General features: G+C 37.4%; 1 protein-coding gene across 9 annotated transcripts in view; it reads left to right on the forward strand.

The window, feature by feature from the left end:
• Positions 1-8,560, forward strand: part of LOC102490999 (sentrin-specific protease 1) — a gene marked incomplete at its 3' end in the record, with an annotated part of 52,586 nt that extends 44,026 nt beyond the window's left edge. For all 9 annotated transcript variants that reach the window (XM_014582101.2, XM_014582100.1, XM_014582102.1 and 6 more), the window contains 4 exon segments: positions 3,562-3,600; positions 5,412-5,496; positions 5,709-5,864; positions 8,429-8,560. In XM_014582101.2, the coding sequence (XP_014437587.1) occupies positions 3,562-3,600; positions 5,412-5,496; positions 5,709-5,864; positions 8,429-8,560 (412 nt within the window).
• Between the last annotated feature and the right edge of the window lie 6,001 nt (positions 8,561-14,561).

A 14,561-nucleotide genomic window follows, 5' to 3' on the forward strand; every position in this document is an offset into this window, starting at 1 on the left:
TCACGGCGGGCGGGTGTGTGTGTGTGTCTAAGATTCCAAGAGGGGAATGGAGGAGAAGGGATTGCGGCGTGGCCATCCCCTGGGAGGGGTGATTTCTCGCTTTCTGTCTCTCTCTTTCTGGCGAGCACACACACCCTATAGCAAAAACTTCTAAAATATATATACATATTTCTTATATTGAGTCAATATTGTTCTGGTAAATAGACTAACTGAGGGTGAGTGAATGTTCAAGTGCATACACCATATAGCAAAAGTCTGTCTCTCTCTACACACACACACACACAAAAAGTACATAGGACTTTAGCATAACCATTATGCATCTGTTGGTCCTTCTGTATTTTTTTTTTTTTAAGTTTTGCCATAGTGTGCACTTGCCAAAGAGAAAGAGAGAGACAGTGAGAGGGAGAGTGAGAAATTACCCTCCAGGGAGGATGGCCATGCCACAATCCCTTCTCCATTCTCCTCCTGGAATTTTGGGCACAAACAGATACAGACCCTCTGTGATTTTCAAGCCATCAGGTCCAGGATTCAAACCGTGATAAACCATGTGTGAGTCTAGCATCTTAACTACCTTGCCATATTCTGGCCCCATTTCTTTCTTTTCTTAATTTCCCTTCACTGCCTCTCAGTTAAGTTTAGTAGTGAAGATCTTCCTTTATTTCCCAGAATATGGCATCATATTTCATACTTCTGTACTTTTATACATTATGATCCTTTTGCCTGGAATTTCCCTTTGTCCACTTGATACGCTTATTTTGCTTTTCAAATCTGATCCAGATGTTAATTTTTTATCAGAAAGTTTCTCTGACTTCTCCAGATAACATTGGTCTTTCCCTTCATCTCTGTACCTTGTTGGTTAACCTTTGCACTTATCACTCAGTGCTAATAATAGTGGCTGGCATGTGATTGGTGCTTCATAAATAAATAATTAATTAAATAAATGATCTCCTACAGAGCCTGAAATGCCTTCTTGAATAGCCCGAGTATTCCATGTCCTCCCTTTTTGTTTAATTATTTGGTTTATTAAAAGGCATTTTAACACTGGCAGAAAGAATACAGTCTTTGGAATTAGATAAAATTTCTAATCTTGGCTCTTTCAAGACACATTATTCCTCTGATTCTCAGTTTCCTTCTCTGTGTGTGTGAATGATAATTCCTTTTCACATACTATGTTGAGATTTAAATAATTGTGGGATTATTGTGAGGCTTAAGTGATATATGAAAACACCTAGAGGAGAGATTAACATGCAGAGCACTAAATAGTTGATGAGACCAGCAGTTGGCGTAGTGGCTATGTCACTGGACTCCCATGTAGTTAACCACAGTTCGAGTCCCGGACCCGGTGGCTTAAACTCACGCCAGGTGCGTGTGTGTGCATGCCCAAGATCTCGAGAGGAGAATGTTGGAGAGGGGATTGTGGCGTGGCCATCCTCCCCTGGGGGGTGATTTCTTGCTTTCCATCTCTCTGTCTGTCTTTCTGGCGAGTGCACACACCCTATAGCAAAAATCTCTCCAAAAAAAAAAAATAGTTGTTTAAAAAATGGTTGTATTTTTGTATGTCTCAATTATATGAGAAATAATGCATAATGTTTTGGGGAAAGCAAATTTCCCCTGCATTTTGCTTTCCTGAGCCAGTAGATGCCACTATCCATTGAAGGGAAGTGCTTGCTCCTACCTTATTCATTTATTCAGCAAATATTGAGTGCCTATTATGTGCCATGTAGTATTCTATTATAGAAGATACAGAGTACACACACGGAAAAAGACAAAAATTTCTTTTTTTCTGTATTTATTTAAATTTCTTTTTTTTTCTTTATTTTTTTAAAAACATTTATTTATTTATCTGTTTGCTTGTTTCGGTTTTCAGCCTTCCAGGTCTGGTTGAACATGTGGGAATCCAGTGCCTTAACCGCCACACCGCCTGCCGACCCCAAATAAGACAAAAATTCTTATCTTCATTGTTTACATTGGGTTGTCGGAAAAATCATGACATTTTTTTTTTCTATGCATCATGACTTTTGACAATCCAATATGTTAATAAGGGAAACTGACAGGTTTGAATAGCCCGATCCCTTACTGTGAACTTCTGGATGAATCCTGTTATGTCTTTGTACTGTGTAACAAATATATTTTCGTGTTCATTTTAGTATCACACACTACATAGCTCCTCCCAATGCTACCACTGATCTCTGTGGTTTACTGTCTTAGTTGTTACATCAGTTGTTCACTATACCAAGGGGATAAGCCCTTGTTAATGTTGGCGGTAATAGATCAGCATTTTCATTGCTAAATCTCAGTGTAACAATGATTAGGATTATAGTCAGCCCTGCACATTTGTGGTTTCTGTATCAGGGGATTCAACCAACCATTGGTGTAGCCCAGCCACATCATTTGTTATGAAATGGGGATAGAGGTGGCTCCCTAGAAGAGAGATGCTCAAGAAGTTTTTCTGTATGTTTTCCTTTTCACTTATATCTGATGCTGATATTATTTACAAATGTTGTTGAGGTGATTTAAAATATACGCAGTACTGTGCCATTTCGTATAAGGGACTTAAATATTCTCTGATTTGGGTATCTGTGGGTGATCCTGAGGCCAGTTCTCTGCAGACCCAAAGGGATGACTGTACTCAAAAGTTAAATTAAGAAGCAAGGGGTACCCTCTGAGCCATTGTTTTGCCCTCAGTAGGACAGATTGTAGAGATTTAAGAACTGAAATGTACTCTGATCACCATATTTTTGTAAATCCAGAAAGCAGGGCTTACAGAAATAAAATGATTTGCTCAAAGTCATAAAGTTAAACAGTTCTAGGAGATCCAGCTTTCTTAACTCTGATTTGATGCTATGTTTTCTTTTTCTCTGTACCTAAAAGTTTCTTTTGGAAAAGTATTCTCTCTTCCAATAGTTTCTGTGACAGATCCTTAGTTAGGGGTTTGCAAGGAGATGAGGAAGTATGAGAAATATGAGTCCCAAGGACAATTAACATGCCTGCAACTCTGATAAGCATCATTCACTTGGGTTGAGAGCAAGGACTTCATGGAATAGAATTGGCCCTTCATCTTTGAAATGGGGTTGTGTTGTTGATTCTTTGCTTTGGCTCATTGGCTCCCTAGTTATTTGATATGGATTATTTTTTGTGTGGAGATTTTCAGTACCTAATATGATTTTGTTAAATATGTTTTAATTCGGTTAGAGTGACGGAAAGTCTAAGAACTTGTAAAAATTTTATCAAAATCATTAATAAATCTATTGATCTGAAACATTTGGAAATTATCTTGAAAAGTGATGTGGCCTTTCATGTAATGTTAGTCCCTTATCCAGGTAGAGAGCTATGCTAAACTTAGTTTCTTTGTTAAACTTAGGGTCAACTTTTTAACTAGTATATATGCATGTGACCTCTTATCAGTTATCATTATTTTACGTCAGTTAGGTACCTGTTATTTATTTCATATTTGTAAAGCATTACAAACTGTTTTAACTGATTGCTTTGTTGGATGAAAATATTTGAATTTTCCCATAAACCTCCAGTTCATTTGTCTACTTTTTCTTTTCCCACCTATAGTCCTACTTTCTTCCAGGCAGAGTTGTGGATCAAAGAATTGTAAGTTATTTTTTATATAATATTCCCTTCTCAATCACTTCACTTTTAGTTAGAAGATATGAAACAATTAGTTAATCATTCTGCTGTTCTTTAGTTAAGAATTACATATGTATACTTTTAAGTTGCTGGTTTATAAAATTCTTTTGGAGTTGAGACATTTCTATACTCCTGTTTATTAAATCTGTAACAATCGTTGAATCTAAATTGAATTGGAAAAAATATTTTGAAGGTAGCTATTATATAGAAAGGAAAATACCCTTATTTTTATATTGTTGAAACTGATTTATTAACTAATATTTCTGGAGTTCTGAAAAATCACCAAAAACATTCAGCCAGAGTTTTATTTTGTTTAATTTGCTGGAGGTTACATGTACTTGTTGGAAAGAGACAGAGAGAGGAGAAATAAGAAAGCCCCCCTACCACACATGTGCCTAGTGTGTTTCTCAGGTTTACTGCAGGTCAAGGACTCGAACTTCAGTCATCTATGTGGGATCCAGCTGCCTTAACCACCACGTCATTAACTGGTCTTTTTCTCCAGTTGTAAGAACTCATCTTGAATTATACAAACTCCCCTGGTCTTGATGATTAAAAAAAAATAATAAAACTACAGTATTTTACTTAAAGCCTCAATGATATTTTGTATTATTTTTTTCCTTTGGAGTTCAGTCCTACTTTTGGATTTCCAGAATGAATCTTAATGAGTCTTCACTTTCGGGGCCAGCAGTTGGAGTAATGGCTATGTCGCTGGACTCCCGTGTAGTTGTCTGCAGTTTGAGTCCTAGACCTGGTAGCTTAAACTCAAGGCCGGGCGTGTGTGCGTGCGTGCCCAAGATCCTGAGAGGAGAATGGAGGAGAAGAGATTACAGCATGGCCGTTTCCCCTGGGGGGTGATTTCTTGCTTCCTGTCTCTCTGTCTCTCTCTGTCTTTCTGGCAAGTGCACGCACCCTATAGCAAAAACCTCTCCCCCCCCCCCACAACAATATCTTCACTCCTCTCCCCCCCCAAAAAAAAATATCTTCACTTTCACTATAACCTTAAAGGACTACACTTTTTTTTTTTTTAAGGTACTTATCATAGGATGCGTGTACTTAGTGGGGTAAGATGGAGAGAGGAAATATGAGAAATCATGCCCCTAGGGGGGATGGCCACATCACAGTACCTTCTTCATTGTCCTGTAGGGATTTGGGGCATGCAAGCACATGTACCTGGCATGATTTTCAAACCACGGGTTTGGGACTTGAACCTCAGTTTATCATATGGGAATCTAACATGTTAACTACCATGCCATCTATGGCCCCAAGGACTATATATCTACAAATACTACACATCTGCCATATCCACAGAACTCATCTGTTCCATTAAGTAACACCATAGTATTTTTTTTTTAAGAGAGGTTTTTGCTATAGGGCGTGTGTGCTCACCAAAGAGACAGAGAGACAGAAAGTGAGATATCACCCCACAGGGTGATGGCTATGCTGCAATCCCTTTTCTATTTTCCTCTCAGGGTCTTGGGCATGCACACACACGCACCCAGCATGAGTTTTAAACCACCAAATCCAGTGTAACCATTACACCATGTGTTGGTCCCAATACTGTAATATTTTTAATAGCTTTTCTAAAAATAGTAGACTCATTTCAGTAACACCATGTAGTTTGACTCTGTTGTAAAATATATGTGATGGTAAGTTAGTATAAGGATTTTAGGCGTTTTATGTGAGAGTTCTATATTTAATACTCTGTGCATCAATAATAATGTGTTCAATGCTAAAAGGGTGATCTACATTGGTCTCACCTTCCTTTCATTTCTTAGAACTAGTGTTTATGATTCTCGAGCTCGGGAAAGATTGCGCCAAATTGAAGAGCAGAAAGCACTTGCATTACAGCTTCAAAACCAGGTAAAAAAAAATTAGGCATTACATTATAAAATCACATCTAAGCTAAAACTATTTGGGGAGATTATCTGAGTTTGAGTAATTGCTGTTTTGATTACAAAATTATACTGTAGCCTAGTGTTTTGTGATATCTGGCTAGTACCGTTCAATGTACATTAGGCAAATAGTATTAACAGATTTCTGTATTCCACTTACTCTGAAGTTCTGTTTTTCAGAGATTGCAGGAGCAGGAACATTCAGTACATGATTCAGTAGAACTGCATCTTCGTGTACCTCTTGAAAAGGAAATCCCTGTCACGGTTGCCCAAGAAACAGTTAAAAAAGGTCATAAATTAACTGATAGTGAAGATGAATTTCCTGAAATTACAGAGGTAAATTACATACTATAAACTCCTGCATTAGCAAGTATATGTTTAGAAAGAATGTTTTAGATACATTTCAAACATAAAATCAACAGAACACCTGGTTTTTTAATTTTATTGCTCCTGCTTACAAATATAAATGAAGTATTATGAATACAGTATAATACATTTGTATTGCAGTCATACATATCTTGGCTTTATTTTATTTTTTAAAAAACATTTATTGGGGGACCAGCAGGTGGCGTGGTGGTTAAGGCGCTGGACACTCCCACATGGCCGACTGCAGTTCAAGTACTGGACCTGGCAGCTTGCTTTCTCACTTCCCCCCCCCCTCTCTTTGTGTATCTCTCTCTGGTCAAATTAAAAAATAAATGAATGAATAAATAAAACTAAATAAATCATTAAAAAATAAAAAAAATTATTGGGACCAGCAGTTAGCGTAATGGCTATGTCGCTGGACTCCCATATAGTCGGCCGCGGTGTGAGTCCCGGACCCGGTGGCTTAAACTCACGCCGGGGGTGTGTGTGTGCGTGTGTGCGTACCCAAGATCCTGAGAGGAGAATGGAGGAGAAGGGATTGCGGCGTGGCCATCCCCCCTGGGCGGGGGGTGATTTCTCGCTTTCTATCTCCCTGTCTCTCTCTGTCTGTCTGGCGAGCGCATGCACCCTATAGCAAAAACCTCTCAAAAAAAAAAAAAAAAATTTTTTTATTTGTTAGTTATGATTGTCAAGCTGTACCCTAACCACCATGCCTTTATTGGCTTTATTTTTAAAGGATTATTGAAAAATTGATGGAAGAATTATAGGTAACTTTTAGAAACTTCAGTGAAAGAACATTTAATAAATTTTTGTTTAATTTGATGTGTAATTTTATTTGTATTTAACGTACATATTTAATATTGAGTCGGTCGTTGGAAAAGTCATGACACATTTTTGCATAGAAAAGCACATCATGACTTTTCTGACAACCAGTAGTTTGACATCAAATGTAAGCTGAGATTTACTCATTTTTTTTGAGAGAGAGATTTTTGCCATAGGGCGCATGTGCTCACCAGAGAAAGACAGAGACAGAAAGTGAGAAATTACTCCCTGGGGCATGGCCACACTGCTATCCTATCTCCTCCATTCTCCCCTCTGGATTTTGGGCATGTATGCACATGTACCTGGCCTGTGTTTCAAGCTGCTGATCTGGTACTCGAGCCACGGTCGACTCTGTGGGAGTCCAGCAACGTAACCACTACACCATCTGCTGACCCCGAGAAATACTTTTTATTAAGTAATAAAAAGCCATTGTAGAAAATTTCTATGTATTTGGAAAATGCATAGAAGTCTTTGTACATTTTTAAATAATTGCTCTCTCTCTTTCTCTCTCTTTTTTTTTTTTCAACTTCCAGAGGGCACGTGAGATCTCCGAAGAGATATAGAGAGAGGGAGGTAGGGAAGGAGAAAGCAACCCCCATTGGGGCATAGTTACAGTCCTTTCTCCTCATTTCTTCTCAGGATTTGGGGCATGAACACGTACATAACCAGCATGTTTCTTAAGGTCCTGGAGCCAGGACTCAAACTGCACAGTTAGCCATATGGGTTCTGGCTCCTTTAATTACTAGGCTACAAAGCCAGCCTAATAATCTGATTGTTTTTGTTTTTTTAAATAATTATTTTATTTAATTTTATTAATAATAATAATAATTTGTTTTAGTTTGACCAGAAAGAGAGAGAGAGAAAGTGAGAAAGCAAGCTACCAGGTCCGAGGTTTGAACTATAGTCAGCCACATGGGAGTCCAGCATCTTTAACCACCATGCCACCTGCTGGCCCCAGTAATCTGTTTTCAGTCCATACTTCTCTTTGAAAAATTGTTTTGTACCTGGTGAACATAACACATTTATTATGGTCACCCTACATTCCATATTTTACATTTTAAAAGGTAAAGGTTTTCTGGGGCATCTGGTAGGAAGGCAACTAGATCCCACATGGCCAACTGCATTGTTCAAATCTCAAGCTTGGTGGCTTGAAGAACACTCTGGGCACATGTGTATGTGTGCCCAAAACCTGAAAAGGAGGGAGAAATGGAAGAGAAGGAATTGCAGTATGACCATCCCAATTTCTCTCCATTGAGCATGTGTGCGCTCTGACAGATTAAAAGAAAAATGTTCTAAAAAAATGGTATCTAAAAGATACTACCTTTATTCCTTTACACCTTTTGTGAGAGATTCCATTTGTCAGGAAATTGGACTAGAGATATAAAATCTCATTACGGCGCCTCATAGACTTAGAAAACTTGTTAGCAGAAAGTTGTCCCAGACTTTGGGAATTACTATGAAACAAGAGTCTGAATGTTGTATTGAAGAAAAGGAGGGAGGGAGGACTAGATGGGATGGAAGAAGGTAATCAGGGAAATTACTGGAAAGAAATACAAACCAAAATGTTAGATGGAATTAAATTGATTGAACAGTAAATGAATAAATTTTTGATTAGTGATAAATATAGTTTGGGGATTATATGGAGTTTGGTGAGAAATCTGGTTCATCTGAAGCCACGTGTGTTTGATTTCTGACACCATTTGGTTCCCTAGGAAATGGAGAAAGAAATAAAGAATGTATTTCGTAATGGGAACCAGGATGAAGTTCTCAGTGAAGCGTTCCGCTTAACCATTACACGCAAAGATATTCAAACTTTAAACCATCTCAACTGGCTCAATGATGAGGTAATCTTGTACCTATTTTTATATACAGACAGTAAGTGAACATTAAGTGAAACTAAATCTAAGCATTATCTCACTGTTTCCCAAAGTGTGGTCCTCAGATGACCTTCATTAGAATCACCTTCCAAGACCTCTTCTCCATTCTCTTCCATATGAGTGTGGTGGAGATAAACATTTTAAACAAGGATCTCTGGTAATTTTTATGTTCTTTAAAGTCTGAGAACCACTGAACTTGTGTTAAAGATCTAGACACTGAAGGGAGAGGACTTTTGCTCTTTGGTATTCTCACTCCTTTTAAGGCACCTACCCTAGAATTCACATCTTCTGAACAAATACTTACTAGTTGACCATGATGCAGAGTGAAGGAGTTCTTTAGGATTTCTGTATAGAAATCCAGTTGTACTTCTTGTTCTATTTCTACTTGTTTTGGGTCACTTACATTGTGAGTGACAAGCTTTCTAAAATATTCCCTGTTTATACATATTTTTTAAACTGACATTGAAGAAGTTTTATTATTAAATAATGTGTTTAATGATCTATTGGGCAAAAAAACAAAAGTAATGGCCTTTACCTCCCAATTCCATTTATTTTTAAGTATATTAATTATGCTACACTGTATATTTTTAAAATTGTTCTTTCTTTGATGAGATAAAGAGAGGAAAGGACTAAGAGACAGGTACTATTGCCAGCATCTTTTTATGCCATGGTCCTCCCACCCCAACATTTTGGCCAGCCAGGATTATGAGTGCATGCCATACTTGAGTTCAGGTTAACCCAGAATCCAAACCTGGCTCTCCCTGTGGCTTCTGCATGCAGTGACACCTTACTCCTTTTGCTGCCAGTCTTTAAACTGATCTAGCCTATTCTTGAAACTATAAAACCCTGTTTTACTTCAGAATATTTTCGTAGCAAAAGAAGAGAACTGGGTTGGGTATCTTTTTTGTAAGTACCACCTTTCTTGGATCACTAGGAACATCCCTGTCTCATCTTCTGAATGTATTCAAGTTTCATGGCTATGGAGGATTTTTGGGTCCTTGATAGTAAGCATTTAATATCCATATCCTGTTCTTGTATGCTTAGGATCTTCCAAATAATAATGGGTATTAACTATTGAGCGTTTATCTCGTGTTAAGTGCTATCATGTGTTTTATGTGTTCTACTCATATAATAGCCACCCCACCCTTGGAGGTAGGTGCTACAGTTTTATCACCTTTTTTCTAAAGACACAAGGCATAGAAACTTGCAAGATTGTATAGCTAGTAAATAGCAGAGCCAAGATTCAGACCCAAGCATTGAGTCATATATATATATATATATATATAAAACAGGAGCCATATATCTTGCCCAGGATATTGGTTTTCCTCTGGCTCCAGCTGGACTAGACACACTTTCTTTGTTACTGATTAGTTTGTAAGATAAAATTTTAGAAGCTCATCACTTTTTAAATAATATCTTTAACCAAAAAGCCATAATTTGATACTGTCTTTCTTTGGGAAAGATTACTTCCCCACTTTGCTTCTTTTGGCTCAGCTATTAGAACATTGGGTCAAATAATTGAGGAGGGGTCATCAAATTGAAGGGGAAAATGAAAATGAAGAATAATTAAAGTGTTCCCTGAACATTTGGCTTTGACTGGTGATCTCTCTCTCTCTCTCTCTTCCTTTTTTTTCCCCCTGCTCCAGCTAAAGGGGAAGGGGTCAGTTATTCTAAAGGAATTACAACCCTTTTGTTGTAAATTATACAAAACCTTCTAGGGGGCAGCAGTGAGTAGGATATGAGCTGAGTTCCCGCTGTTGCTATTTACTGTGGCCTTTACCTCACTGAGTTCCCTTACAGAGGCAGCATTCATCAGGACATAGTTTCCATTCCTTGGGCCTATTTGAGCCTGGATTTTTAGCAAGGAAGTTCATGGAAATTACATTATTTAGAGGAGATGAGGGGAAGGAAAGAGTCTTTGTCTACTTTATCCATAACACACCTACCTGTGACTTTTTAGGGAGTACTTTTCTTCTGAGTTTAGAATAATGCTAACGTTGAAAGCAGGTGCCAATTCACATGTCCATGATAATGAGAACTATTTTAAAAATCCGTGTTTTCAAAGTTCCATACTTTTAAGGCTTTCAACTGTCCTTGAGAAGCTAACACTCTGATAGAGTAGAATACTAGTAGATATATTTAGGCATTCATACTCATTTAAAAATATTTATTTCTATCAGTTGTGACAAGTAATTTGTCTTATCTCCAATTCTGTTCTTCCCTCAAATAGGTGTTTTTGTTAATAACCATATCTTTGTATCACTTGTCAGTTTTATAGGTTACATTAAAATTTTATTCTGAATAGAGGTAGATACATTATTCTTATCATTATATAGAAAAGAAATGTAAAAGCCAAGAAGTAAAATAAATCAGATTTAGTTTATAAAGAAAATAAAAAATTTAAAAATCCTATATTGAGAATATGTACAAAAATCTATTAGGCTACCTTCTCCCTGGACTCTTTCCTGAAAGAAAAGTAGACCATAGTTCCTGTTTATATAAAAGACTTTCCTTTTTTTTTTTTCAGATATATAGGTGAATTTGCTTTAATTCTATATAGCTTCAAAGAACTAATGATGGATAGGATTAACATTTTTCCTCAATGTAAGAAAATGAAACTTCTCAAAAAAGGAATGTAGGAACTGGCTATCTTATGAAGAATACAAAAGTATTCTTTTAGAAGACCGATGAGAGCTTGTACATTGTAGATAAGGATTTCTATACTGGATCAGGAAATTAGTTATTAAAAGAAATAATCTTAATTAAGGAGGACTGTGTTAAGAGAATTAGAACTAGTTACAAGGTCAAAATTCACAACCAAGAAAAGAAGGAGGGACCAGCGGGTGGTGTGGTGGTTAAGGCACTGGACTCTCACATGTCTATGGTTCAAATCCTGGACCTAGTGGCTTTCTCCCTGCCCCTCTCCCCCATTGTCTCTCTCTGGTAAGCATGTATGCCCTATAGCAAATTTAAAAATAATAATAATAAGTAAAATTAAGTAATTATTTTTGAAAAAGAAACGGAAGCATTTTCAAATGGGGTCAGTATTAGAAATTAATTAGTGAATAGTGGATTGGATGACTTCTGGAAAACTTTTCAACTTTAAGATTCTAGATTAATAATCCTGAGGAGAATACTGCTTTGGGCTTTGTGTTTCTGTTTATAGCCACATGGTTATGATTCTCTGAAAGGCCTAAGGATTGTTTTATAAGGCATCAGATAAATTTAAAAATACATGGAAATGATTTAGGTATACAAGTAAATAGAACTGACTTCTGCCTCTAGTCTTGATAGAGTGAAAGGGACAAGATTTACCCATTCAACTTAACTAGAAAACTAGACAAACCATGAAAAAATTTTCAGATACTGTATAACAGGCAGTATTTCCCTTCCTGAGAGAAGGGAGATAAAATGGATATATTCTATAGTTTACTTCTTTTATTGAGGTGGGAGTGTGTGTGTTGTAGGGAAGGAAGCTTGCAGAGGGACTCCCCTTATGTCCTTGGTTGAGTACTGATCTGTGCATGTGTGAGGAGAAACTACCAGAGTCTGGGAAAAGAACCAGCAGAAAGAAGGGCAGTCTCAGAGTCGACATGGCCAAGGCTAGTTCTGTTTCAACCAGTTAGAGTGGAAAAACCTCCTAAGTCATAGGGCATCAAACAGCATCCTCTGAAGGATTTTGCCTCCAGAGTAGAGCCAAACTGACCCTGGAATAAAGAATACACTACACCTACTGTAGCAAAGCTTAAAACCCAAGTCTCAGAGGCTTGGAACTAGCCAAGTTATAGAAAAAAAGATCCCTAAAATATAAAGGAATACAAGAAATCCCAGCATAAAACAGAAACCAACAATGTAAAATTCACAATGTCCAACACCCAATAAAAAAATTCCCAAGCATACAAAGATGAAGATAAATGCAACTTATGATGAGGGAGGAAATCAATTACTAGAAACATCCAAAATGATAGAATTAGCAGAAAAGTGTGTAAAATTGGTATTCTAGGAACCAGCAGGTGGCGTGGTGATTGAGGTGCTGGACTTCCACACTGCCAACCATGGTTTGAGTCCCAGACCTGGTGACTTTTCTCACTTTTCCTCTCTCTCTCTCTCTCTCTCTCTCTCTCTGGTGAGCACATGTGACCTATGGCAAGTTTAAAAAAATAGTAATAAATTAAATAAATGAATAATTTTTAAAAATTGGTATTGTAAAACACATTATATATATATTTTCAATCCAAATTAAACTTGTAGAGATGAAAAATGTAGTAACTTAAAAAATACATTGGAAGATATTAATAGTAAATTAGATACTTGAGAAGAAAAAAATTGTGAACCTAGAGATAAAGCAGTAGAAACTGTCCAAAATAAAACAGAAAAAAATGCTGAAGAATGATGACAGGAGCATCAGTGAGCTGTGGAACAATATCAAGCAGTCTGAGCATGTTATTGGAATTCCAGAAGAAAAGTTAAGGGGCATCAGTGGTGTCAGAAAAAGTGTTTGAACAAATAATGGCGTAAGATTTTTCAAATTTTAAAACTGTAAACTGACAAATCCAAGCAATTCAGCTACCCTCAAGTAGAAGATACACCATGCTAAACTATGTAATAAAATTGTTGAAAAACAGTGATAAAGAGAAAAATACTAAGTGCAACCAGAGGGAAAAAGACACATTATGCACAACAGAACAAATATGAGAATAACTCAGTCGAAAACCGTGTAAGCTGGAAGACAACATTACCTACTTTTTAAAAAAATATTTTAAACATTCAGTCAGTATACATCACTTAGCTTGTAAAGTGAATTTACCCAACGTGAATACACTTCACGACAGTCCAGTTCAGGATACTGTACTCATCATCATTAACAGATAGTAATTCATTTCTGTGTCCCATAAATGTCTTCCCTCTCTATTTTTCTCCTTAATTTCTTTCCTCATACTCACCTTCTCCCATCCTCTTCCCACACTGTCTTTGGTATCCCTAACTATTTTCCACGCTTCTATATCCTCTAGTCTTTCAGTTTCTACCATAGAGTGCAGACAATTGGTATATGTTAAGTAGAAACATACAGTGTCTCTCATAGCCTGACTTGCGTCACTCAGCAGTAAATCTTCCATATTCATCCACTTTCTATCAGATGCTAGGATCTTTTTTTTTTTATGGCTGAGTAGTATTCCATTGAGTATGTATGCCACACTTTTTCAATCCATTCATCGTGGTTGGTTCCACATTTTAGCAGTTGTGAATAATGCTGCAGTATACATAGATGTGCAAGCACCTTTCTCACTGAGCATTCTTCTATCTTTTGGGTAGATATTGAGGAGTGGAATTGCTGAATTGTATTGTCCTTCTATTTGTAGATCTTTGAGGAACCTCCATATTGTTCTCCACAGTAGCTAGACCAATTTACATTCCCACCCACAATGTAAAAGAGTTCCCCTTTCACCACATCCCTGCCAGCATTTATCATTTATTGTTTTTCTAATCTCCACCATTGTGACTGGGGTTAGATGGTATCTCCTTGTAGTTTTGGTCTGCATCTCCCTTATGATGAGGGATGGTGAGCATTTTTTCACCTGCTTTTTGACTGTTTATATGTCTTCCTTGGAGAATTGTTTGTTCAGCTCCTTTTCCCATCTTTTAATTGGTTTGATCATTTTTTTCAGGTAAGGCATTTGAGTTCCCTGTATATTTGGGTTATCAGTCCCTACCTGAGGTGTAGTTTCAAAAATATTCTCCCACAGGAACCAGCAGTTAGCATAATGGCTATGTCGCTGGACTCCCGCATAGTCGACCACGGTTCATGTCCCAGACCTGGTGGCTTAAACTCATGCTGGGCACGTGTGCGTGCATGCCCAAGATCCCGAGAGGAGAATGGAAAAGGGATTGCGGCATGACCATCCCCCCTGAGGGGTGATTTCTCGCTTTCTGTCTCTATGTTTCTCTGTCTGTCTGGCGAGCGCACGTG

This window comes from Tupaia chinensis, unplaced genomic scaffold (assembly GCF_000334495.1).
Source record: "Tupaia chinensis unplaced genomic scaffold, TupChi_1.0 Scaffold142262_1, whole genome shotgun sequence".
Taxonomy (NCBI): domain Eukaryota; kingdom Metazoa; phylum Chordata; class Mammalia; order Scandentia; family Tupaiidae; genus Tupaia; species Tupaia belangeri.